Source organism: Talpa europaea, assembly GCF_964194135.1.
Source record: "Talpa europaea genome assembly, chromosome: 10".
Classification (NCBI taxonomy): domain Eukaryota; kingdom Metazoa; phylum Chordata; class Mammalia; order Eulipotyphla; family Talpidae; genus Talpa; species Talpa europaea.
In genome coordinates this window covers 11,991,985-12,019,930 of record NC_140077.1, presented here as the reverse complement: position 1 = coordinate 12,019,930, position 27,946 = coordinate 11,991,985, and the positions used below count along the sequence as shown (strand labels likewise).

The 27,946-nt window shown below is 44.9% G+C and overlaps 1 protein-coding gene across 29 annotated transcripts in view; it reads left to right on the top strand.

The window, feature by feature from the left end:
* The window catches only part of TCF7L2 (transcription factor 7 like 2), a gene marked incomplete at its 3' end in the record, with an annotated part of 191,869 nt that overhangs the window by 8,207 nt on the left and 155,716 nt on the right, over positions 1 to 27,946 (top strand). For 12 of the 29 annotated variants that reach the window (XM_084245725.1, XM_084245738.1, XM_084245736.1 and 9 more), the window contains exon 4: positions 5,319 to 5,387. The exons of the other annotated variants lie outside the window; for them this stretch is intronic. In XM_084245725.1, coding sequence (XP_084101851.1) covers positions 5,319 to 5,387 — 69 coding nt within the window. The remainder of the gene's footprint in view (positions 1 to 5,318; positions 5,388 to 27,946) is intronic. 29 annotated transcript variants of the gene reach the window in all.

Sequence of the window (27,946 nt, the reverse complement as noted above, 5' to 3'; positions counted from 1 at the left end):
TAAAATGCTTAAGAAATCGAGAGGATTTGTGTGGGTCTTTGGGTGGGTTGGTTTGTTTTGGAGAGGGAAATAAAAGGCAGCATGTTATTGCCCTGTCAGTTTTATGAAGCTTGAATCACAATGGCCTACCCGGGGAAAGACATATGAAACCCACATTAATGCAAATTAATTCGTTAGGAGTTGCAGCGCTGTGACCGCTAAATGGAGTAATGATGTGGCATCATTTTAAGAGTGTTAGTGTAGCAACTTTTAATGAAAAATGCTGTCTTAGGAACATGTCTCAGCACTTCAGCCCACTGTTTTTATATGCAAGAAATGCATTTTGCACAAGAGCCTGAAACTTGATTGACTTTAGTTCCCCCTACCTCCACAGTTGAAGAACTTTTATGTTTTGATGGTTAAAGAAAATCATTTAATTTTTCCTTAAAAATCAACCCAGAAGTGCTTATCACCATAACCAAGTTCCATTTCAACTTTTTTTTTTTTGCAACAGATTGTAGCCCAAAGTGGAAAAAACAATGTATGTTGCATCCCCCTGTAGACCTTTCGATACAACTTTCTCCAAGCGATTTTTTTCTTCCCTTTTTTTTCCCCCTTCTTAGAGGATTTTGGTCTCAGGCAATGTTGCAAGTCAATACTTCTTTCCCCAAATGTGAGTAGGTGGATGTGTATAGAAGCTGTAAAAGTTAATGATCGTTCTCTGACTCATAGCTGATGGTTTCAGGTTGAGGAAAAGAAAAGAAAAAATTAATGAGGGTAAATAGACATTTGATGGAACCTGGAGACAGTGGGAGAGATTGTTCTTGCTTCTGAAGGCATGCGTTTTGTTGTAGCAGAATTTCTGAAGGAGAATGCCAGGAAGTGAAAAGGGGATGCCTTTGTTAAGTTGTTGTTTTAGGATTTTACAAATGTTGGGAACCTGGATCTTTGCAGGAATGTTTAGACCAGGTACCTACCAGTCTGTGCTGGTTTTTGACTTCCCTGGAGAGTTAGAGGCCCTCTTGGCACTTTTTAGAAGAGCAGGCAAGACCAGAAGCTTTGGGCAGAAGTTTATTTCCCACTAACTGTAAGAGGTTTCCAACCTTGCATCAGGGGTGCTATCTCTGTCCTGAAAAGTGTCCAATGTCCTAAGAAAGAGTCTTAGTTAAAAAAAAAAGGGATTCTGTCTTTTAATCTAAAGACATGGAAATTAAACTGCCAGTGGCTCCTGGTGGTGGCTGCAGGGGAGCAAGGAAAGTGAACATTCCCCCCTCCCCCCAACCCAAAACCTTTTAGGAAATTTATCTGGGTTTTCCTTTTTGCATCCAAGAGAAAGGCAGGTGACTCATAAAAATGAAAATCAAGCAAATGCTCACTTCTGCCCATTTAGCGCACTGAATAGGCATACAAAATTACTCCTCATCACACTGGAACTTCTCTTAGTGCTGGAAAAACCTACATGGGGTTGCAAAGGTTTTTTGTTGCCTCTGAGAATGACAGATTCCTACAGTTGAAGAAGCTGTTTCCCTTTCCCATCTCTGGATATTTCTGATATCTTATATCTGAAACATCAAATTTAGGGCCAGCAGCAGTGATCAGAACTAAGATGAGAGAAATCAAGGTAGGATAATAATAGGGGAAGCGGTTAGTCGGCACGTGTTGGTTTTTCAATTGCAGGAGAATTGTGTAAGCCGGTGCTGAGTGCAGCCACATCCTCGTGTTCCTTCCTCTAGACACGTGAGGGCCATGTCATCTGGGGGTGTTAGAATGGGTGGGCTTGGCTGCTGTAAACACGCGTGTGGGAAGGGAAGGTTTGTTGACCATTGCACAGGATGAAATGAAAAGTGTCTTGGAGTTCTTATTTGTTGACTTGCAGGACACCCCAGGGAGGGGGGCACTATATTGGGGGTGTGCTGCTTACCCATTATGTAGGCAGGAAAGTGATGTGGTCTGTGGCAGGTGACCCTAAGCATGTGGGAACTTGATGTTTCAATGGAGGTGAGCCACTCACAGCTGCCTTGGGGCTCCACCTTCCCCCCCCATTTTCCAAAAAACAAAGGACCAATCTCCTGTTCCTGCCGTCTTTATAGCTCTTTAAATTTTTTAAATTTTACTTATTTATGCATACAAGAGCTGGGGTGTAGGCCAGAGGTGTGTGTGTGTGTTGTCGGGGGTGGTGGTGGTGAGAGGATTCACCAGAGGCAGAGTGGGGAGCAGAACAGGCAATTCTACTGAAATACACTGCTGAGGGGAGCAGCAGGCAAGACAGGAGAGGTCTGCTGTGCCATGTGGGCTAATGCTCCCTGGCCAGGGATCGAACTCGTGTTACAGTGGCTGCTTCATAGTGCTGAGACTTAACCCCTTTCACCACAAAGGAGGGCCCCTGTCCTTATAGCTCTTTATAGAGATATAAATAAATTACTGTTCTTGATTAGAATGCCAAGTCTTTACTGGGTTTTTGTATTTTATCTTTGTCTTAAAAAGCTAGACTATAATGAACAAGGCATCTTTGTGTTTTGCAGGGAAGGAAAAAGCAGTTAAAATGTGTGTTTTAGAAAAGAGTATTTGAGAAAAGAGGGGGTGGAAACCCAAAGGAGAAACAAGAAAATTGTATGTCTCCCTGGCTGTAGCTGGGGAAGTTTAGCCCAAAATCTCTCTAGCACAGTGGTTACTGGCTGGGAGTAAAAATCTGATTGGAGCTCCTCATGCTGTGTGTATTTATGAGCTAGTCCAGGTTAGTCTGTGTGGCTGGACACCTAAGAAGGGAGGATACATTGCTTGGAGGTGTTGGAATGAGGGGTGTGTTGTATGTCTGAAGGTTAAATTAACTTTGTCAGTAGATTCTTAAGGACCTTACAGCTGCATTTTGACTGTTTTAATTGCAACATTCTCTCCGGGGTATGTTGTTTGGTGGTGATGAGTGCAAGGATTAAGAATGGAACCGGACAAGTGAAAATTGAATTTGGATTAGCCACAGTTTCATTAATTTATTCATAAGACTGTGATTATATGACATTTTTTTTCCACGACCTATACTTAGTTATCAGGTGTCCATTCAATTTTAATTGACAATCTGAGATTCCCGTGGTTACCCAGAGCGCAGATTGCCTAGGGCTTCGCAGGCTTTGTGGGAAGAAAAGCTTGGACAAGTTTCCATTAAGCCCTGAATCAGGCAGTTGGAAAAAAAGAGGAGAATAAAACTGGGCTGTAAAGGGGGACAAGTGGTTAGTGTTGCCTTCTCCATGTAGGAGAAAACCCCACTCTCAGGCAGGAGTGCTTCAGCCAAGAATTTCAAACTCGCAGAGAAACCTGTCCTGAGCACAAAAGTTGTTTTAACATGATGGGGAATTGTCACAGTAATTAGTGCAATCTCCGCTTTCTGACTGGCAGTTTTCACAAAAAGGACGGGGGGCTTGGGGTGCAAATTCACCTCTCTTTTTCAGCGAGTTGCTGTAGATGAACTGCTTTTGTGAATGTGGGGGCTCTTGGGGGGGGGGTGATGTCTACAAAGGTGGTGCGCTTCCTTAGGCTGCTTTGCAATTGCAGCAATATTTTTTGCCTACCTTTATTGTACCTCCCTTTTTACTTGGATTAATACCACGTTTTGGGGCAAGCTCACTCATAATACATATAGGTAGTGTTTGGGGCAGATAAGATGATCTGAGATCCCACTTTGTCCTAAAAATGATTAACAGCCTTGGCCTATGAGCAGTATGGATTTTTTTTTTTAATTGATGACTGCTGTGTTGTGTTTATTTTGAGTTGGTTGAAAAGTTCTTAGGTGAATTTATTTTTTTATTTTTAAAAAAGATTTATTTATTTGTGCATACAAGAACTGGGGGACAGGCCAGAGGCGTGGGGTGGGGTGGGTGGGAGGATCCACCAGAGACAGCGGGGAACAGAACAGGCAGATTGACTGAAATACACTGCTGAGGGGAGCAGCGGGTGAGGCAGGAGAGGTCTGCTGTGCTATGTGGGTTGCTCCCTGGCCAGGGATTGAACTCGTGCTGCAGTGGCTGTGGATTGCTTAGTATGTTGCGGATTGCTTCATAGGTTATGTCTTAACCCCTTGCGCCACCAGGGAGGCCCAGGTGAATTTATTTTTTTAAAAAACCTCTGAACAGAATCATTTCTCTTGCAGGGGGTAAGCTAGGAGATAATTGGATCTAAGAGTCACTGGCAGGCTAGGATACACTTGTTACAGCAATATAGAAGTGTTTGGGTAATAGCAATTGTATCAGAGTGATAGCAATAGCCTGTCGGGAGGCAGATCTGTGTCTGGAAATGTCCCTGATTTACCTATTGCTGCCAGAGAGATGGGCAGTGATTTTGCTGGACCAGCCATTCCTGGAGGCATCGTTTGTTCAGAGATTGCAAATAAAAGCACGTTTTTCAGGTCTTGTTGAGATTCCAAGTGGTGATTGTATGGTTTGTGAAGGAAATCGACAGATGGGGTTTGCTTTTCCAATGGGTAGAATCCCAAGATTCACAAATGACATTTGGATGAGGAGAATTTGTTGAAGAATCTGACCATTCCCTTCTGCTGGGCACAACTCCCACTTACTTGCTAGGTGGCCTCAGAAGGCAAGACCAGGGAGAGACCTGCACCTTCTGCTCTGGAGGGTCTGAGTGAACTGGTGACATACTTTTCATCCAGGGGCCACCAAGTTGGTGGTGCTTAGGGAAGTCACAGCACCTTGGCAATGACCAGCTCCCTCTTTGGGGAAGTGAGGGCCCTTAGAATGTGCGGTGTCCTGGGACAGACAGCTTAGTCATCTCGAAAGAATGTATAAGCCATCGGGTGGCCCCTGATTCTGCCATGTGTTTTCCCCAAAATAGAATTGTATTCGAGAGCAAGAGCCCAGTTATTAGGAAGGGGGTGGGGGCTCGTACCTGTTGCAGCCTCGTGGCTTCTCCTCATCCTCCTTTCCCAGTCCGTCCCTCCTGTCTCCATGTCGCAGCACTGATGACTTTTGCAGCACACAGTTAATTTTTCTGCAGCATCCTGCTCAGCACACTGGCTTCCTTTATGTCTTAATGGGCATCCGTCTTCCCTTTTCATGTCATTGATTCTCACTCCTCGCCCCTCCCCTCCCCTTGTTGCTTATTCAATAGGCGCTTTTTTTGAAAAAAACAAAACAAAACAAAAAAACAACTTTTCCTTAGATTATTATGATCATCTTGCCCGTAGCAACAAATAAAAAATACACAGGTCTTGAGTGAATACCAAGACTGCAGCTCAATCTGGGAAGGTCTGTCTGCTATTCATAAACTGCTTAAGATGTTTTCTTGTAGTTTGTGACATAAGCAGAACGCTTTGATTTGGTTTCTTTCTACAGCTCCATTTTCAGTCCGGGAGCACACATTACTCTGCGTACAAAACGATTGAACACCAGATTGCAATTCAGGTAGGAAATGCAAGAGATCCTGAAGCTTGAATGGTCAAAATGTAGGTCTCTTGTGTCTTTTTATTTTCCACCCTTTCCCCCCACCTACATGATGATGATGATGATGGTGATGATGGTGGTGCTGATTGATGATGATGGTGGTGCTGATGGTGGTGGTGGTGGTTGATTCATTGGGGGAGGTGGGCAACAATGAAGAAACAAGAGTAGAAGAAATGCTTCTAAATTGACCGAAGTCGTGGAAAGAAAAGGAAGCCTGCGTTTTTGGGTTAAGAGTTTCTTTCTTGATCAGACATAATGGACAACACAGACCCTTGACCTGGCTACTGCTTGCTGCTGCATTGGGCCGTGGTGTTTTAAATTGGAAGTAAAATGTGATGACGGGATGTGCATGGGAGACTCAAGGTGGGAGATGCTGCGTTGAGGACGCCCTGTGACAGCAGAGGTGTTTCCGGTGGATGAAAATCGTGTTAAGTGGTGCTAAGAATATCCCCTGATTTGTCCCGATTGTCCTGAAATGTTGCTTTCTCTCGGACCTGTTGATATATGACACTAAAAGTGCTGGAAGGGAAAGGCGACAGATCCCGGCTTCTGATGAGTGTCCTGTTTCCTGCTCACGTAGAACTTCCATTCTCTTAAATCCAAAGGCTAAACAAATCATGGACTAATATAGACTCGGAGTTGAACGGATGCCAACAGAATGCACTAGTGGAGGGGAGCAGACTAATAGGATTTTCATCTGTCTGCCTGGCCTTGCCTGGCCTTGCCAGGGTGAATGTATCTCATGGTGTAACTAATGGTACTGAAACTCCTTGCATGTTCTGGTTTAACCCTTTGAAGGGAGGGTTTCGAAACCTGCTGTGTTAAAGGCTGGCTTTTAAGTCTTCTTTTCTTGGAAGTTGATGTTGGTTGGTTAGAGCTATACTTTCTTCCCTTGCTCCATTCTCATCATCCCTCCTCACGATACCTTGGGTCGGTGGCCACTTGGAACTGCAGCCACGTGGTGTGTTTGTAGCTCTGCTGTGTCGAAGCTGCACCTCCCTGCATAAGGCTTCCCAGTGGCTTCCTGGGTAAATCGTGAATCATTCCACCAGTGAAACGAAGGACTCCACAGACATTTTTATTTGCAGGATTCCTAATATTTTGGGAATATTCAAGGTGACATTTGGGAATTTCAAGGTGACAGCAATGTTTAAATAATATTTTGACTATTTCTGCAGTGGTGCTGCTGATCTACTGGGTGTGTATTTTAGAGGGCACAGTGTGACCCTTCACTTAACCCCTTCACCCTCAGATATTTTCCAGACTGGTGCCTTTAACTGGATGTTGCAGTAGTCCTGCTGGCACACTTCCTGCCGGACCTTCCTTCCTTTTGACTAATGCCCAGCGAGTCTGGCCCTTGGGAAAAGGCTTGGACTCAGAGCTTGGTTAGAAAACAGACCCAGATGCTGAGTCTTGATGAGGGATACGCAGCGGAGCAGGTCGTGAGGACTGCTGCATCTTGGGAGTGCTGGAACATCCTATCAGCCAGGGTGTGGGAATTGTTGGGGTTGAATAGCATAGTGATCTCTATCTCCGTGTGGAAAGGCTGGCTGGGGCCATGGCGCTGGGGGACCGGCCCAGCTCAGCTGTTGTGTCTCTTTACACCCTTAGTTGAAGCGCCCCTTGTTAGGCTGAGCCGTGGGTCTTTCTCCAAACTACCTGGCACAGTGCAGGCCGTGTGAAGCTTTCTCAGGGGGAAGATGGAGTAAATTACAGAACTCATTGTTTGGGGACTGAAGCCATCCCTATTTCTCCATGAACAGGTAGTATTGTTCTCCCCTCCTGTCCCCCTGCCCCCCGCTTCTCTTTGGTGAGGGCTTGATGCCCATGTGGGTAAACAGAGAGATACTTTATTAGAGACTCGACACCGACATGCTTTCAGTGTTGCTCTCCCTTATCTCTGCTAGACCAAGACAGGCCAAGCGGCATCTAGCTGTAATTTTACTGTGGGCATCAAAGGATAAATGGCGAAAAAACCCCGACATGAAACAATGACTAAACCCAAAACTGAAAGAAGCAAAAGGAGAAAAGAGGAAACGTCAGACGCAATAAAATCGTTCCCGAAGCTGGCGGCAGCTCGCTGGAGGGTGGACGGAGAAGGAGGCCCTGCTTTGGTGCAGAGGACAGGGTGCCTTTTCCCTTCTCTCCTTTCTGCCGCTGAAGGCTTCCCACCGTCACTGTCCGGGCAGAATTTTCGTTCCTGGAAACTTAAAACTGTTTAACCTTAACAAATACTGTATTTCAGTGTGAGCTGAGCTTGTTGCTCTCCTAAGCTATACCCGAAAATAACCTGGAGTAGCATGACACCGCCCGTCACGCGATTCACCCCTTTCCCTTCCCAGCCCCCCTGTAATCTCGGGACTCGGCCAAGTGCACCGTCTGTATGAATGGCCACTGGGTGATTCTGAAGGCGGGTCGTGTTTTTATGAGATTTGGCTATTATCAGTTGCCGAGTTGCCACCTTCCCTGCTCTTGACTATCTGTTAACTTCTCTCAGTTTTGAAAAGACAAGAGTAACACAAATGTCCATGTCCCCTGAATGGTTAACACAAATACAACTGGAATGGAAATTAAAAGATTTTTTTTTAAAGATTGATTTATTTATGCATGCAAGAACTGGGGCACAGGCCAGAGGTGAGGGGGTGAAAGGATTCACCAGAGACAGAGTGGGGAGCAGAACAGGCAGATCTATTGAAATACACTGCTGAGGGGAGCAGCAGGCGAGTCAGGAAAGGTCTGCTGTGCCGTGTGGGTTGTTCCCTGGCTGGGGATCGAACTTGTGCTGCAGTGGCTGCAGATTGCTTCACTGTGTTGCATCTTAACCCCTTGCACCACCAGGATGGCCCCAAGACTTTTTTTAAAAGCAGTTATTTAACTCGACTTTTGTAAAGTTTTACAAAGAGGTGGAAGAACTTTTACACATATGAATATCCATGAAACCCTCAACCAACTCAATGTATAGAATAGGGTTGGGGTGCTTTTTCTGTGAAGAGCCAGCTACAGGTATTTTTGGCTTTGGGGGCCATGTAATCTCTATGGCAAAAACTCAGTTCTGCCATTGTGGAATGAAAGCGGCCAAAAAGAATACCTAAAAGAATAGGTATGTTGGGCCTTCCCTGGTCACACAGGCGGTTGAGCGCCGCGCTGTGAAGCTGTCTGCAGCCTCTGCAGCGCCAGTTCGATCTCTGCCAGCTGGCGAGGGTCCCACATGGCACGGCAGACCTCTCCTGTCTCGCCCGCTGCTCCCCTCAGCAGTGTGTTTCGTCAGTCTGCCTGTTCTGCTCCCTGCTCTGTCTCAGGTGAATCCTCTCACCCTCCCGTGCATCTGGCCCCTGTTCTTGTATAAATAAATAAATAAATCTTACAAAAAAAAAAAAAAAAAGAATAGGCATGTTGTGTCCCAGTGAAACATTATTTATCCAGTGACTAGATTTGGTTCATGGGCTATATTTGGCTCTTAGTAAAGAGCCCCCAAAAAGTTTAGGTTGTTTCTTCTTTTCTCATTCATACAGTTTCTCCCAGTTTCTCCCAGTCCCCCAAAATCCTCACATAGACTGCTTTTACCTGTCACTTTTACCTGTTACCACAGGTTAGTTTTGCCTGTTGATTTCTGTATCATATGAATGGGAGTGTACAGATGTGTGTAAATGTGACTATCTCATGTTTGGTCCCCTTCAGCATTTTATTTTATTTTTTTAAGATTGATTTATTTATGCATACAAGAGCTGCGGTACAGGCCAGAGATGCAGGGGGGGTTAGAGGATTCACCAGAGACAGAGTGGGGAACAGAACTGGCAGACTGACAAAATACACTGCTGAGGGGAGCAGCAGGCGAGACAGGAGAGGTCTGCTGCGCCATGTGGGTTTCTCCCTGGCTGGGGATTGAACTCGTGCTGCAGAGCTGTGTATTGCTTCATAGTGCGGTGCTTAACCCACTGAGCCACCAGGGAGGCCTTCCTTCAGCATTTTAATCTGCAAGTTTCAACCTGTTATTGTGTGTGGTTTGGTCTTCTTTATACCTTTTATTTTGAGATGTGTTGTGGTAGATTGTTTGAGAATATGGAGTCTGGAAGTATATGGAGGGAAAAAAAAAACATGCATGCCGAGATTTCTAGCTTGCATGCATGCTGAAGTTTTCTAACTAGATGAAAAAGAGTTGCTCTTTTTATTGCTGTATAGTATTCCACACCAGAATGTGCCACAGTGTATTCTTTCTCCGTTGTTGGGTATTTGGATGGCTTCCCATATTTTGCTATTATGAATAAAGCCTTAGTGACATACACACATCCTTTGGAGGAATATGTGTTCTGTTCATATTCAGGAGTGAACTTGGAGAGGCGTAGGGTAATATGTGTATTAGGTTGGCACTGACATTTGGAGAGAGACTTGAGCACCGGATTTTAAGTGTTGTCATTGAAATGCACTAGCAGAGTGGTGGTCAGGCTTGTGAGTAGTGTATGTAGGGGGGCCAGTAAAATGATCTATTACGGTTGTGATCAGAGGCTAGTTTCCCTAGGCTCCAGTGCTGGCCTCTTCCCTTGTTTGGCCAGTGGCCCCAGCTTCTCGAGCCTCCTCCCACTGTCTCCATTAACCTGGGAAGAGATTTTGTAGGCTAAATTCAGAGGTGGCCCTTCATTACAGGTGCCTCCCAGGGATGCCCTGAAGGTGATGTTGGATAAATGTTGAGGCATCTCTGTTTCCTCCCTGGATGAAACTCTTCCAATACTCCCACACTCATCATTCCAACCCCACGAGAAGCATTGTAATCAAGGTCAAGGCCCATGGAGGATGTTTCCCTTGGTTTTTAGGAAGGTTACTTCAGAACCAGTTAGGCCTCTGTTTTAAGAGTATTTTGGCCAAAGGTTGCTGTTTCAACACTAAGTCAGATGTGATTTAGGGGAAAAAACAACAAAAACTCCATAAGCAACAAAAACAAACTGTGTGGACCTTCCTTGGTGGTTTTTCTTTTAGATGTGAAGTGGGATGTGTGTGAGTGCGCGTGTGCAAAGACAACTAGGAGAGAATCCAGAAGAAATGGACCATTTTATTTGTTTATACAGCTGAGCAGCGGAGTCTTTGCAGTGGGTGTTACTTTTCCACTTGTCCTCAGGCTTTTGAGTTCCCTTCTGAATTTTACAAGATACCCCCTTCTGCTTGGGCCCAAGATCAAGCTCATCCTCGGTGATTCTGTGTTGCCCAAGGATCCCCTTCAGGGTCTGGGTCATTTCGGGAGCAGGGAGAGGATGATACAAACTGAAGGGTGTCTGTGTCCTGTATCTGCCCATGGTTCCTGGATATGAACTTGACATTTAATCTTCTGTCTTAAAAATTCTTAAGATTTCTGGGGTGCTGTATGACTCAGTCCAACTCTTTGCCCAAGTGGACCCTTGGCTTTGATGGTTACAGTGGCGAGGTTGGTAGTAGTGGAGGTGGCCAGGACGTCTGTGAAGCTCCTGGCTTTTCCTCAGAACGGTAGTTCCCGTGTCTACGCGTGTCCTTTCACCACCAGGTCAGTGGCCTGTCAACTCCAGGAGGATTTGTGGTCTCAATCACAAATTTGGCCTAAGAGGGCGAATGTCCAGAAACAAGTTGTTTTTGGTACGTTTCCTTCCTCACTGTGAATTCATGTCTACTTGCCATAAAGAATAAATGTGTGCGTGTGTGCGTGTGTGTGCGTGTGTGTGTGTGTGTGTGTGAGAGAGAGAACACGTATTTCTCTAGTGTTTTGACAAAGTCTTTGGATGTCAATTAACTTATTCAAAAGTTTCATTCACTTGCTACACTGGTGAGTTTTGCCTAGTTGTCCTACTTTAAGCCCATACCTCTGATGTTCATTCATTCAGAAATACTGTGTGTCTGTTGTGTGACAGGTACCTGGGAAATTCATCCATGAGAAAACAAAAATCCCTTGCTTGCACCGAACTTAAAATCTAGTGATGTTTGAAACACTAACTCAACAAGCACTGTGCTTAGTTGGATTGAGTAGGTTTTGGGTGCATTATAAGAGTTGTTAGCATTTTATCAGGGTTCTGATTTTCAAGCTACTGAAGTTTAGAAATTGCTGCCCTAGAGTTTCTGGGTATCACTCAGTTGATGATTATTGGCAGCTCAGTCATTTTTGCTTGTCCAGTAAAAACTAAGGACTGATCAGCTACTTGATTGGGATAATTTATTCTCCTTTTGAGTGACTGCCCTTAGATGCTCATGAACTTTTGAGACCTTCTCCGTGGTTATGTGAAGAGAGCAAGGTACTTTTGCAGGGCTCAACAGGAGACAATTCTTGCTCTTAAAGGGCCAGAGGCAGTAGTAACAGTTGGTGATCATAGCAGCTTAGGCTTGCTGGATTTTCCCAATGCCTCAGGTGTAGTGTATGAATTATACACTGACTCTGCATAATAGTCCACAAGGTCTGACCTCAGTCAGAAGCCGCCAGTGACTCCAATGACAAAATGGATTTATTTGGAAACAAACATCTGAAGAGAAGGCATATTGGAAAGTGTGTTTGTGGGGCGACCCAGGTGCACTACCCTGAATCCAAAGCTAACAACCTCCTGTATTCTCTCTGGAGTTGTTACCTCAGAGTTCCTGCAGAGGGGAAGCAGCACCCCCTCCTTCGGGAGATGCGAGGCCTGTCGGGTCTAGGCCTGAAGGGCCCTCTATCTGGCCTCCCGACCTCACTAAAACAGGGATTCTGTGCTAATGTTCTCAAAGGAAACCCAAAAGGTATAGTTACTTTTGCCATTACCACTGTCCCCATTTTGAAAACAAAGAAATGAGACTCAAAATCCCTGCGATATTTGCCCAAGATCAAGGAATTAGAGTTCAAACCTTGGCTGTCAGGCTGGAGAGACCAGACCACACAGCCTTATGCCAACTACTGTCAGCTCTGAAGAATGCTTCAGAGGCACTGAGGTTTCCTAGAGCAGTGCCAGCCAGCCACTGGGCTGGATACGCAGGAATCCCCTGGGAACTGCTGAAAATAGAGGCCCTGGGTTAGACTTGGAGGTTCCCATTCCCCAGGACTGCCCAGTCTTTCATAGCTGGGGCAGGTGGCCCCTGGAGGGCTTGTAAAAATGCAGATTTTGGGGCCTCCCTGCTGGCACAGCAGGTTGAGTGCAGCGCTGTGAAGCTGTCCACAGCCTCTGCAGCACGGGTTCGATTTGCGGCCGGCCAGGGAGATACCCACGTGGCATGGCAGACCTCTCCTGTCTCACCCGCTGCTCCCCTCAGCAGTGTTTTCGGTCCATCTGTCTGTTCTGCTCCCCGCTCTGCCTCTGGTGAATTCTCTCACCCTCCCGCACCTCTGTCCTATATCCCAGTTCTTATATAAATAAAATAAATCTTAAAAAAAAAGATGCAGATTTTGGCCCCACTTCCCAGGTTCACGTTCTGTAGGTGTAGGTGGGTCCCACATTTGCAGCCCTAACACTTTCAGATAAGCTTGATGTCTTTCTTTGGGGACAGCACTTGGAGACCCTCTAGTCTCTGGCAGTGGTTCCCAGCAATGACAGTCACCTGTGGCCCAGACTGAGGACCTTTGGATTGGGATCTCTGTGGCTGTGCTGGACCGGGCAGGGCATCCCTGTCTCTGTACTGCTATCCAGGGGATTTTGATGTGCACACAGGGGTGAGGAGCTCCTGACACACTGCAGTCCTAGAGTCTGCCCCTTTGCTCCATTCTGGTGTATGTAGTCTTGTTAGAGAATGAATGTTGGGAGGCCCCTTTGTTTATTTTAGACTCTGTTTTCTTGGGGGAGAAACAGTTCTAAAGACAGTTCAGTGGTAGGAGTCTGTTTTTTAAAAAAAAGATTTATTTATGCATACAAGAGCTGGGGTACAGGTCAGAAGTGCAGGGGGGTGAGAGGATTCACCAGAGACAGTGGGGAACAGAACAGGTAGATTGACCGAAGTACATTGCTGAGGGGAGCAGCGGGCGAGTCAGGAGAGGTCTATTGTGCCATGTGGATAGCTCCAGGATTGAACTCATGCTGCAGAGGCTGCGGATAGCTTCATAGGCTGTGTCTTAACCCCTTGTGCCACCAGGGAGGCCTAGTAGGAGTCTATTTTGAGAACACTTTTAATGGTTGGTATTGGTGGCTATCCCCTAGCTGGTCTGCACCAGTGAGAGATGGTTCTCTGCTTCCTTCACAAGCATCTGGGAAGCTGAAGCTGAGGGGCCTGCTGGGCTCCCACTGTCAAGCTGCTTGTCATGCTAAGATGCAGATTCAGACCCAGTAGGTCTAGGGAGGGGTCTGAGATTGCATTTCTGTCCAGCTCCCCAGGTGTCCAAGGTGAGGACACAGGTCCAAAGAGGTGACGTGGTTTTTCAGAGACCCCACGACTTACATGGAAACGGGACTAAGAATCCAGGAGCCCAACTAGGCTTTATCTGTGTGAAGTCCAAGTTTTGGTTTTGTCACTGCCAATAGCAGTTGCATTACCTTGGCTAGATAAAATACAGCAATCTAGCTTTACTGATATCATGTTTTAAACTGACATCTGTCCTGATGGTATCGTATTTCTAGGACTTGAGATACCTGTATTAGTTCATTCGCCACCATGTCGGGGCACGTGGGAGCAGCCCGCGTGGTTTGTACAAGGCCTGGTATGGATGCAGATTGACTGGTACTCTTGGCCGAAACAACCAGAAAGAATGAAAGCAACTGTTCGTCCACCATATGTCCCCTGTGGGCCACAGCCGGGGGGTGTGGAGAGGTCTGCCTGCTAGTCAGCTGCTTGTATTTTCCTAGCGTATCTCTGTTTTAGAAGTTGTGCTTTATAATATTTACTTTTTAGAAAGTTGCTGAGAATCATGGGTCTGTGTAGCTAAGCATGGAACTTTCTAAGTGCACTGTGGTTGACATTTGCAGGCTTATCAAGCTTAGCACTTAATTTGTTTCTGGAGTTGGGTTGGTTGCATGGTATCAGATCCTGATCAAACAGATAAGTGGTTGCAATTTTTTTTTTTTTAAGAAATAAAACCATTTACCTTGAAATCCTAGCATACTCTTCAATTAAACAGAAGTGGCAACAGACCACTATTTGGAGTTCTCCCAGAACTGATGGCTGGCTGGCAGTGTGTTTTATATTTCATGAATAATACATTGAAATTGTAAACATATATTCATTTGAAAAGTAGGTTCATGATCTACCTATCTCTTCATCTATAGTTTAGGAAGAAAAACATTAGAATCAAACATTTGTGGTGTCTTTGAAGCCTCCTCACCAATGGCTGTTTAAGGAAAAGCACTTGGTCATGCCAGAGTCTACACAGATGGAGCTGAGCTGGAACTGGATTGTCTTTGCTGTTGTCTCGTAGTTGGGGGTTGGATGAGAGGAGGCTTTAGTGTGGCGTTTCACAACTGCCACACTTGATGTTTTTGGCTGGATAGTTATATAGGGGAGCTGCCCTCTGCATTGGAAGATGTGTGTTTATCCTTGGCCTTTACCCTCTTCATACTATTGGAACCCAACAAAAATGATAACTAAAAATGTCTCTAGACCTTGCCAGGCATCCCTGGGGATCCATACTGTTTGAGAACCATTGATTTAGTACAACACTGTAATATAGGTTCCCTGTCCTGGAGACTACAGTAGGGTTACCTTAGCATTTCAAAGGAACAAGTCCAAGAGGAGGGTGGTGGGTGCCTCAGCTCATGCTTTTGGGGTTGGATGGACCTGGGTTTGGCTCCAAGTTCTGCTAAATCTCAGTTTTCTAATCTGTAAAATGTGGGGAGATGTTTCCAGAAGAAGTTGGAAGATGAAATAAGATACATAACCAGGTGGGCAGAGCAGTGCCACCTAGAAGGGTGGGTGATAAACGAGAGCTGCTATTTTTTTTTATCACTGAGAACTATGTTGAATCCTTGTTTGCAGATTTCGAATATGCTAGATCGTGACATGCATTGTGTATTTTTTATTTCCTGTCAAGAACATCACACATGATAAATTTGATAACCTGGGCACTCTTTGCTGGGTAACAAAGATTTATGACTCCTGTTGGCTGCTGTTTGCATTTCTCTTATGTCACTTACAAATTCTGCCTAGTTCTGGTAACCTTGGACTAGAAGCTCTTCTAAGGTTGTGCCTTACTCATCTCTGTTCCTGTAGCACTGTGCAGGAATGCCTGGGACATAGTAGGTATGCAGTGTAGATGTGTTCACAGTCTGCATTCTGTGGGCACAAAGGGTCCAGGGTACAGAAGTGAGGATGGATAGGGTGGCGCATGTTAGAAGTAGCCCCTGAAGGATGTTTTTTGCATTCTAATGATGACCCTTTTATAACATGCAAGGCACAGATCAATCCATATATGGAGCTGCATCTATTCAGCTGATCACTGAACTAGACCTTCAACCATTTGTTGCCTTGATGTTCTTCCCCACGTATCTTATTTTGACTTCAGCCCCCTTCTGTGTATGAATGTGCCCCTTGTCTTAATGACTGGCATCTTCCAAACATCTTGGGTAACCAAGGCTGGCTTGGTTTAAATTTATAGGATTGTTTTCTGATTTTCAAAATGCTTAGAAGGTAGTTGGTTTTCAAAAGCAGCCTTAGCTTTTTTTCATGACAAGTCACGTTACCTATTAGATCAGAATCTTTTCTGAGACTTTATGACGGCTGTTCCTTTCTGCAGGGGGCTTAAAAAAAAATTAAAACAAGTGTTTTCCTACTGGTGGGGGGATGAGCTTGCACTAGCAATTGCATTCCCTTTCTGTTTCCAAACCTGATACCTCCCCGAATTTTGAGGTTGAGATGAGGCGCCAGAAGAAACAGCTGTCGTTGAACATCAGAAATGGCCCAAAGCTTGAGAAGGGACGTATGGGTGTTGGTAGCCCACCCAGGGGCGTACTGGGAGTTCTTGTCACCAGAGCTTTGGGCAGGCTGCCCCGTAGGGAAGATGGTGTTGTGTCCATAGTTTTTAAGTTGATTCAGTAAGCATTGTTGATGATTGAAATTGAAGAATGGTGGAGACAATTCATCTTGAGGAACAGAGAGCATCGAGTGTGAGCCGGCCTGCTGGGAGCAGACATTGACATACGGGCCGTCATCAAACTAATTGTTGTTTGAATTACCTGTTATGATCCGATGACAAATCTGCCTTGCTCCTGCCACTGGAGCAGAAAATGTAGCTTGAATTGGCGTGATGTTAGCAAGTGTAAACTGTACTTCAACAAGATGGATAAACCCAATTATGGCACAGACCTGTAGAGAGAAAATCCATTTAAATCTCGTAATGTTAAGCAGAGCTGTGTTTAATTCATTTGGACCAATTTGGGAATGATGTATGAGTGTTGGTGAACATTAGTCAAGGGGGGATCACTTGAGGGGGGGCGGGATGCGCCTGTGCTGCCAGCCGCGCTGGGGAGGCAGCTGGGGTGTCGTCTCAGCAGCCTGCACTAATGGCCGGGAAAGGCAGAAACGACAAAACGATGTACTTACTGCTGTGGGGAGAGCAGGGCTTGCAAATGAACCAATAAGGAAAACATATGAAGCAGAAATGAGAGGAGGTGTTTTTCCTAAATGCTATTGACAGTCCAAAATAGAAAGGGAATTTGAAGTTCCTCTTCGGTGTTTCCAGCCCCCAGTCCCCTTCTGTGTTTCCAAGTCTTGTAACCCGAGGCCTAGAAAATGCTTTATATTTTTGCTTAATATGATTTAAAAGAGAAGAACGGAAAAGGGACGGCTACATTTAAATGCATCATCTTGGGGTCATTTGATTGTCTATTGGAAAGTCGTTAAGAGGGGATGATTATTCAGAAATATTTATTATGCCTATTTGGAAGAGTTTTGAGTCTATTTAAAAATGTCTTTTTTTTTTAATAACTACCAGTGTTGACCCAGCTTGGCAGGTTCATGGGGCTCGATATATACTAATGAGGTGAACGAAGACATTGACCTTGAGAGGAGCACCTTTCAGGGCTAAATTCGGCTGTTGTCCTTGAACCCATCAGGTTCTTTGAGGACCTCGTATCTCAGTTTCACCCACTAGTTCGTCCCCAGGGATTTTATGACCTTATGTAAAAAATTATGATTTTATTTTCTACTGTTTCTAGAGCGTTGATTTTTTTTCAAGGATGTTCTTTGAAAGGCTCTAGCTTCCTTCCATTTTGGGAGGAACTGGTAACACTCCCCCCACCGTCACCCCCCAATGGTTATTGTTTGGTTTTCCCCTTTTGGATTGGATTGGGCATTTTCTTTTTCTTCTTTTTTTTCTTTTGTGGAGTGAACTGGATGGACTTGCAGACTTTGTTGAAAGGAGAATTTAAGAAGTATGGAGGGCAGAGGAGCTTGGCCATGGAGAGCCAAGAAATGCATGGGTATGACTCTTGCCCCAGTACCCATAAATCTCACTGTGGACGTGCTGGGTGGAAGGAAAGGCAAAACCCAGAGCTTCTTTTTTTTTTCTTTCCTGTAACTGGGTCACAGCTCATTGTATGGGGTCACGGTACCTTTAGTGTCCATTCCAAACACATTTTTCTCCCAGAGGCAAATCTGGTGGTGTTTCTGTCTTCTTCCGAATTACAACTCAGTGGAAGAATCACTAAGGGGAAAAAAAAAGTAGAGACTTTGCAACAACCTTTCAATACTGAATTCTGAGAATTTGAATAGTCCCATCTAGCTACCAGTAGGATCTGGGTAACACACTTTGAGATGATATAAACTACCATCTCCACCAAAAAAATTTCTAGCATGTTTAATCTCAGTTTGCCCTGCCTGATGCTAGACCTCCAAGCCATTTCAGACCAAGTAATGTGTTACATGAGCTTAGAAGAACATTGAGATGTGCCTCTGAGTCTGGAGATCTTTGCAGTGAAGACAGGAGCATCCCTTGCATTCCATGAGTTTTATGGAGGCTCCGTCTGATTTGGCGTGAAAGCAGTTGTCAGATTTATACTCCTGGTGGGGGCGGTATATCCAGTGTGAATTGGGCCGACAGTGAGTGAAACAGGGGGTTTCTGGAGAATAGGTCCTTAAGGAAAAGAAAGCTTGTTTATGTGTGTGTGTGCGCGTGTGTGTTTGTGAAGGGTAGGTGTTTGTAGGACCCTGCAGGCGTGCTTTTCCCAACCAACTTGTTGCATTCTGATATTCTCAAAAAAAGGCGAAATCTTGCAGTAATGTGTTCAAAGATGTTCTCGTTTTTGCTATTATTATCCTAACATGGGAACATATAGCAGAAGATTAAGGAATGCTTAAATGTGACAAAGAAATGAAATAATGAAATAATATAAATTTTAACTTTCAATACTTTTTTTTTCCTGTAGAATTAGAACAGTTAGTCTCTACCCTGTATCACCTATTATATTAGATGAGATCTTGATCAATGTGTGGGATCTGTCAGGCTCAGTGGGGGGGTGGGGCGGTGTCGGGGAAGGGGTGTCTCAGAAGCTCCAAAGTTCTGAATTTGGTTCTGAATTCAAAACAAACCTCCTCTCTTCCCTCCTCCTGGTCTTCAGTGGCTTCATTTTTATTCTGGAATCTAGCAGCTTTTATTATTCAGTCCTTGTTGAAGAGTTTGCCTGATAATTAAACAAAACAAAACTCACAGACCTGATGTAACCAGACATTTATTTGAAAGAGAACTTAAAGGAAGGTGGAAAATGCCCCTAAGCTGAGGACATGTTTACTGAGCCACCAGTGCACTTTCTGCTCCCGATTTTGTTTTGTGTGTTTTAAAAACTTGTCACAGTTGTCACATTTTCATAATGGTGAGTGAAAGCAGATGACAAATGTCTCCCTGCAGAAGACCTGATGTGTGAAGCCATTTGTGACTGAAGATTTGGCACTCAGGGTTTGAATTCTGGAGCCAAGGAAGAAGGCTTGAATAATGTGAGCCTCTTTCCTTTCAGAAAAAGGAAAGGAAAAGAAAAACCTGGCTTTTGCTTGGGCACTTTTCGGTTGGGTTAAATCTGCCAGTTTATCTTCCTTAGAAAATAAATCCTAAAATACTTAGCTAATATGTCCCCTGACCAGCAGGCCACATGGTTTTGCTTGTTGGCTGCTTGAGGAGAAGCCTCTAGATCATCGTTTATATAGATTGGGTGGGGTCCCCTGCTGTCCCCACCTGTTTACATCTCCTCAGCAGCTGAGAGGGCTTTGGGGTTTCCTCTCTCCACTCTCACTGGAAGTTTCGGCAGAGATGGGCATCTCCAGGCCCCCTGGTTTGCATGGGCCAGCCTCACGTGGCACAGGAACTGCCGTGCGACATGAGAACATACACACAAAACCACACGCCACATGCAAAGCAGATATGGTTTTGATTTTGGCCTCTGTGGTTCTGTTATCGTTTCTTTTTCCATGAGAGTGAATTTTTATCTTTCAGTCTGACTTCTGGTTCGATTCATGGTTTGTGGTTTTCATTTGCCATCACCGAGCCAGAATCTGGCGGCCTGGGAACCCTGGAGAACCAGGGCTCCTGGTCGGGAAGTGTGAGGGCAGGGAGCCCCGGGATGCCATTGCAGGGGGGATGCGCCATTGCAGGGGGGATGCGTGTGTGTGCCCGCCCCCCCCCCAAAGCTGCAGAGCCATTGTCCCTGTCCTCATCCCCAGCTGTCACACGCTCCCCACCTGGGGTTTCTTCTCTGTGTTACTTATGTAATGCCTCTGAGGACTATTTTGGAAACATCTAGACCAGCTTGTGATTGATCTTCCTGTTCTGTGTATTTCCCCTGAATCCCCTGCTTCTCTCTCATCTCCTTTGGCAGGAAATACTTTTCCCCTCATTAACTCGTTTCCAGGTCAAAAATTTCTTCAAAAAGTATTAACTTTTCCTTATCCTAGTGTATTTGATTTCTGCCACTTTTTTTTTCTTTTACATAAAGCTGAAAACTTTAAATTGGGCAAATTGCTTAATTGCTCTGTGCCTTCATTTTTGCATCTGTGAAAAATGGGCTTAATAATAGGATTTGTCTCCTCTGCGGGTTCCTGTGAGATTAGGTGAAGGAATTAGCCCAGTGCCTGGCACCTAAGACAGGCGGTGTTATTTGTACTGTTAACAATAATTAATTAATGAGTTAATGGGAGTGGTTTTTTTAGTATCACCATTCGGGCATCCTGAGAAACCTGTCAGCCTTGGGGTAACAGCCCTTGGTCACCCTGACGACACCATCACTACGGATTTTTCTAAGTTTCCACGATGGCCATATATTGTACTGTGTATCTTCCTGTGTCTTTCTTTGCTGCCCCTCTCCCCCACTTCCCCAAATTGTCTGGTTTGGAGTCGTTTCTCCTGTTTGAGAGTAGACTGAGTCCGAAGGCCAGAATACCTTTGAAGAGTGTGAGGGTGAGTGTCTGTGTTGAGACATAAATTATCTCCCCCGGGAGGGCAGACAAAAAACCTATAGGGGAGACTGGATTTAGGATTATTCAGCTGCTGATGGGCATGAAATTAGTGACAGCAAGACAGGAGTGTGAGGGCCTTTTAGTTGTAATGTCTGCTCTGTTCTTTGGGTGAATTTCTATTGCTTAGAACTTCATTAAAAAAATAGATTTAAAAGGCATCTTTTTTTTGGTTCTTGAAAGGCAGGAGGGCTGGTTCCTGGCTTGCGAACCTAATAACACTTATTTCTTTCTTTATGAGGGAGCTTCCTGAGGCTGCTGTGGTCAGGCTATTGTTTGTCTGAAAGTATAATAAGCGTGTAACAGCCTCCTCCTCCTCCAATTTGCTTCAAAGACAAGCGGCGCTCGTGGGTTGGTAAGGCCAGCAGACATTCAGTAGCTGGGGCTGGAAGCTTAACTGCTCTGGAGCCCTTTGGGTGCCAGCACCCCTGGGAGGGTCTGGGTCTCTGCAGTTGACTGTGCCACAGCACAGGTCAGCCGGCTGGAGCTCTCCTGTGGGCTCGGAGCAAGAATCAGTGTAAGGATCTTGAACTCACACCTGTCCGGCAGGAGACTCGGATAACAGCAATGCAGTGAGGAGTTTGTCCAGAATGAATTATTCTTCGTGGTGATTAAGAAATGACTTTGCTTCTCCCTCTCGACTTGCCAGCAGCCTCTGTTTCTTTAACACCTTCTAGTTCCAGAAGTTAGAGTTCAAGCCTCCCTCATTTACCGAATTGAAACCGTGCTTTTGAGATTTGCCCATTTTTATTGTGATCTTTCTTTGCCTTTTCAAAGGCCATAATGAAAAGAGATGGAGTGAAATCTGAGGCATCTGAAAGCCAGTCTTGTCAATGGACTGTTTTAAATCTGTGCTCCTCTCTTTGGTTTTGGGAGATGTAAAACAATAGAGTAGTGTGAGTACCCCTGTCCCTCTCCCCCGCTGAAAGAGGGACTTGTATTTCAGCAGGCTTTGTTAATCAGAAAGCTCTGGTATTTTTGTTGGCTGGGACCACACCTTTGTCATTCTCTGGTGGCCCCAGGTGGCGGAAGTTGCCTCCACCTTCCTGGCCTTCTCTGCAGATTGTCTGGGGCTTCCTGGCTGGTGGCATCCCTTTTAGCAACAGCATCCCTTTTTCATTGGGTGGTTCCTCTAAGTGATGATTTATTCCATACTTAATAAATGTTCCAGTTTATATCATCTAATGTTTGTCCCTCTTCTCCCCCGCTTGCTCCCCCCCCAGCCCCCAATTAATACCACCAGCAAAACTGTTTCTGTAGCACTTGGTGAGATGAGGTCTTTCTCTCCCGGGAGGACTTTATCATTGGGTATGGCAGTGGTGAGAATTAATTAAGGGAGAGGAAGGAGATCAATAATTAGAGTTAGGGGCCCAGGAGCTCTGAGCCCTCCTAGGTCTGCTACTGAATCATCTGGGTGTAGAGAGCTTTATTCTCTGGGTCTCAGTGTGCTCATCTGTGAAATGCCTCTGCAGGATATATACAGTGGGAAGACCCATTAGAAGCTATAAAAGTGCTGTTTGATCTGGAGTTAAAAGTTTTGGCTGTGAGAAGGCGGCATTCTGGGATGATGGATGGCAGCTCAGGCACTGAAGCTGGACACACAGGGTAGTGGGGAGGTCTCAGATCCATACCATCTATTGCAGTTGGCCAGTTACTTACCACCCTGAACCTCAGTTTCATCTATAAGATGGGGATAAAACTGATGGCAGAGGATCAAATGGTATCATATACACACAGTTCCAATACAAAGGGGAATGATGTTCTAGTATTCTCATGCATTCTAGAGATGGCTGGGGTCCCTGGGTTACTTTTTGTAGTGTCGTATTTTGTTTTATCAAATAACGATTTTATTGAGAGATATACATTGTGATTTTTGGGTTCCATCTTTTCTGGTTAATTTTTTCCTGCTTCTCAGATGCAATGAGAGATCAACCCTATTCTGGACAGATGGATAACAAAACAGAACTTTGAAATCAACTTCAGGATCCTTCCCTAGAATAGAAACAAATTCATTTGCTACCCAGGTTTTAATTCCTAGTTTAGCTCTCCCTTCCCCCAACACTTATTTAGACACATACATTGATTTCTTTCTTTTTTCTTATATTACTATAAGGATCAGTTTCTTCTGGCTTAATTCCAGAAACAACATGCCTGTCTTTTTTCATCCTTGAAGAAAAACAGTCTGAAGGCACCATAATTCCTTAAATTGGATTTCAAATCTAGATCCCCTTATGTTCAGTAAACACAGTTGTCTATGAAACAGCATTGTTTAGCACTAAGAGACTGGCAGCCTCGCTTTTCAGAAGGAAAGGCACCTTGTTGGAGGCTCTTGGGGTGAGGCTGTGTGTGTGGGTCCCCCAGAGGTAAATGCCCACCTTCGCTCGAGATGGAGACCTTAATCCCTTAAAAAAAATGCTGGTGAAATATGGAAAGGCTGCCTGTTAGTAAGCAGAGTTTGGCTTGGAGAAGAAGCCTGGTGTGTGTGTGTGTGTGTGTGTGTGTGTATGTATTTTGCTTGCAACACACTTCTATTGACAAGGGCAGTTACCACTTGAAGACCTTGGGGTTCCTGTATTCAATTCAGCAATACCCAGAGCAAAGATAAAGGGGACATGGTGATCTTCTACGATAAGGAAATGAAAAAGTAATGGGAAATATTTTCTGGTAATTCTCCCTATACCTCACTTTTCAAAATTAAAAAAACAATATCTATAGTGTCAGCTGTATCTTCTCCCTGGTGGTTGGTGGTTGGGGCTCTGGTCAAGCCATCAGCAGTTTAGGGAGCAGGAGGCGATGACTTACAGAAAGCAAAATGGAAAATGTCTGGTCTGGTTCAGAGCTTGCTTGGGGAATGATTCTGCAGTGTTTCTCGAGTCTGCTCCTCGCTCGCCTTTACTCCTTTCTTTGAGCTAGTTTCACTCTGAGAGTATAGACTTGGCACCCACTTCCCCAAGAACTGATTAGTTCCTAAAAGAAGCAGTAAGTTGATTGCTTACTGAGATGATGTAAGCTTTGCTCTGGGGTACATCAACTTGGATTTCTCATGCTTTATCTTATAAAGCCTAAATTAACAGCTGGTTTGGTTTGAGTTCTCCGGGATCTGACTAAGGGATTAGAGTCCGTTCTCAAGTGAGCCAATCTAGTTTAATTTATTTCAGGTCTATCAAAAAAGATCAATCAAAGCTCTTTTGAAAGTAAAGCTATAATCGGCCTGCACACTTAGAAGTCACTGTTGTTATACTTGGTGTCTCTCTGGTGGAGAAATGCTCGCGCTGTGGTTAAGAGGATGCATTAGGGCCATTTTCCATGCACCTCCCTTTCTTGTGGCCTCCACTCCTCCCCGGAAGAGTTTGAGAAGAGTGTTGTGTGTTTGAGAACTCTGCCAGGGATTGCTCCTCTACTCTGGTGATGCTGGATCCCTGGTCTGGAAGTTTCAAGTTTAGCCTAATTGAATACCTGAACCCTAACAGAGCTAGCCCATTTCACGTCACAGTTTTTTGCTCCTGGACTTTCTCTTGCAATGATTGGTGGTTGAAAAGATATGAATGGAGTTTTTTTCCCAAAGCGTCTGTGCCAAGGAGTCACTCATGTAATGTGCCAGGTTCCTATGCTGCGTTCTCTGTTCTGGTCCATCCAGGGTTTGGTGAAGCTGCCAGCTCAATCTCTCATGTCTTTTTTTTTTAAAATTAATATATTTATTTTATATAATTACATCATTTTTCATTTTTGCACAATGTATGCATTTTCATCTTGGTTATATTCCCCATACAATTCCCACCCCCCCTTATTTTGACAATGGAAACAACCCAAATGCCCCCAAAATAGATGACTGGATCAAGAAGATGTGATACATATACACAATGGAATATTACTCAGCAATCAAAAAAGATAAACTTACGCAATTTGCAGCAACATGGATGGAGCTGGAAGGGATCATGCTCAGCGAAATAACCCAGAAAGAAAAAGAAAAACACCAGATGGTCTCACTCATAACAGGAATTTAGAAAACCTAAATAAGGGACCAGGAAAAAGACTTAAAGAAAAAATCAAAATCAACAAGCAACTATAAATCTCATGTCTTTCGTTTTTGCCTTTCAAAAAATACTTAATTGACCTTCTGCTGGTAGCCAACAACTATTGCAGATACACTTGATGTACCAAAAGATACAGCATTAGATGGTAATTAAGAACTGACCTAGTCTCCCAGACCCACGTTTGAATCCTGGCCTGGCTACTTATGGCTTTGTAGGATGTTGAGCAAGCATTTTCCCAGATCTCAGTTTCCCTGTCTGTAAAATGAATGTAGTAATATGTAATTACTATAGGCACAGTAATATGTAACATACCGCCTTCAAAGGATTATTTACCACAACATGAAATAACACTGTATTTTTTTTTTTTTAAATATAAAACCACTTAAGGGAAGCTGCCTAGAAGCTGAAACATTGTTTCAGACATGAACGCAATAGAAACAGGTCTATTTGGGGATCTCTGCTAGGTCTAGCTGCCTGGGGATGTCTGGACGCCAAGGTGGTCTGCCTGCTGGGAACATAGGGCATGCAGCAGAGGAGGGTGCCAGGCTGGATGCCTCCACCCTGGGTGCTTTGGTCCAGGGCGTGTCCTGTGGCTGGAGGAAAGCGGTGTGTGCCGTTCATTCATGCTGCTTGTAGGCTGAGCACTGTCCGTTATGGCAGCAATCCTTTGAAGGAGGTATTTTTACTATATCTTTTTTTTTACAGACAGGGATGCAGAATTGTCCCCAGTCATACAAAGTTGCAAAGTCAGGCTTCACAGGTGGGTCTGTCTGACTCCTCACTTCCTCCAGGTCCACCAAGGTTGCACCTCACCATTTAAACTGGTGCAAAATGTGAGCCCAGCCTCAGTTTTTCTAGCTATGAGATGGGCCTGACATTCTTCCCTGGAGGGTGTGTTAAGGGAGGGGCAGGCTCACATGTTTGAGATGCTCTTTGTGGTTCTGTTGTATGTGGGAACCTATGTTTTATTTTCAGCAATCATTATTCCAGAAAGAGCCTCAATATTTATAGCAGGAAGCAAAAAAAAAGAGATGTTAAGCTCTTATTCTGTGCCAATTTCTAGAACATTCTCTCTGTATTTTAAACTTAATGCTCCTAGCCATCATCCCCATCATACAGATGAGAACACCAAAGGGGTTAGAGACTTGCATGAGGATATGGTACAGCTAGTCAGTGGCCTTGTGGGGGTTTGAACCTGGGCCTTGACTGGCATACCTGGGTCTCAATCTCTGGTCGCTGTGTTGACCTAGAAAGGAGGAGGCTGCAGCTGGGAATAAAGCTGGGCTTCTCTTTCAGAATGCTAATGTAGACTTTGAAGGCGAATTAGAATCCCTTTGCAAGTGGACCTGTGTACCTGTGTCTCCCTCTGCGACAAAAGTCTCTTTTTTTCCTCTTTGGTCAGTACAGACGTGGGCTCCTCTGGAATTTGTCTGGCATGAGTGGTTGTGTACCAGCTGGTACCTTAGCAGGCTGCTCGCACCTGGCTGTCGTGAGGATTCATTGACCTCAAGGCTAGCTCTCTTTTGCACCTGCCTCCCGTCTGCACCTCTGGGGCTAATCATTATTAAAAAAAACCAGTAGCCCCAGCCCTGTGCAGAGTGGCATGCTGGAGGTCTGCTCTGTCCTAGAAACTGTCTTAATTCATGTTTCCCTTTCCTCTTGCTTGAGTAGAAAGGAAAAAAAAAAAAAGGATAGTCAATGCTAATAATTGTGGCGTGCGGCGTAATTGGAAGTGTTTCATTGACATGCTCGTGAGAGTTTTCGGCTTCATCTTCAGGCTTGGATGTAGCTCTGGACTTGCCTTGAGTGTCTTGCGCAAGCCTTTGATGCAGGTAGACCACATTATAAATAGGCGCGTTGCTATGGTGAGGATGGCAGTCCTTGCTTGCTGTGGGTAACCTTTTCTACCTTCTCGGACACTGTTTTAAAGCACAGCAGCGTGATAACATTTCATTTAATTTGGACCGAGGTGGGGTTAGACGGATCAGCGAGACAGGTTTAAAATTTTTTGGAGGTGATGTTTTTGAGGTTTCTGCTGCTCTGGTGCTGTGCAGTCATTTGCAGATGGGGCTTTTCATTATTTATTTAGAAATGTTTTCTAATGGACGGGGTAGGGGGATGGTGGTGGGCAGAAGGCTGGGCTTTCTTCTCTTCCCCCTCCTTCCTTCCCTGAGTATTTCTGCGAATTTGCTGGCTTTGATGCCCAGCAGCTCATACAGTGAAATGAAAGTTCAGGTTGGCATGATGCAGAAATGATTATTCTTAGTAGTGTGTTCCCATTACTGTTAATAATATAAAGACAATTGCCCGTCTCTAAGGCTCCTGCTGGTGCCTAACAGATAGTTCTCCACGGAATAGGACACGTCGAGATGGGGACTGTGGGTGTTTTATTAGTGGTTGTGCAGTGAGTCCCCAGGGGAGCTCAGATTAGACGTTAGATTTATTAATTTTTCCTATTGCTTGAAGCGAAACTTTTAATTACATCCATTAAATAGGTGAATAGTTCACGCTTGTGAAATTCATTGTTTCCCACCTCCATGGAACAACCCCCCCTTTCCCTGTCATACAGCCCCTCCCTTAAATTTTGGGGCAGATGCACAGTCTCAGGATCCAAAAGAATGTACAAAAATCAACTTTTCAGCTGCTTGTACTTCTTACGCCTTCCCAAGTGGTTTCTCACCTTCAAAATGGGAGTAAGTTTTCCTTCCTGGTATCAACAGGGAGTTTTGAGCAGCAAAAGGGATAATGTTTGATGGCAGCCCCCCTGGGGAGAACAGTGCTAGGAGGTAGGCTTTTAAATTTGAGACCATTTCATGACTTTTGACCTCTTGGAGTCTAAATGCTGGGTGTTTAAAGCTCCAAACGGCCTCTTTGGGGAGCCCCTGCAGGTGAGCCTGTCACTTTACCAGGAACCTCAGGTTCTGGATTTCTTCTCGCCAGGTGAAGCATGCATATCAAGTTTGGGGTCTCAGAACCTTGGCCGCTGGCTGCCCAAGCATCTCGGGAGACTCAGTTTTTCTATCTGGGCAGTGGCACACTTCAGGGATCTTGCTCGTGGGGTACATATCTGTCTGGCGAGGATGTACCCCAGTGGTTCAGAAACAGGGAACCACTTCCCCCTTGATAAGAAGAGCCAAGGATGAGTCTCCC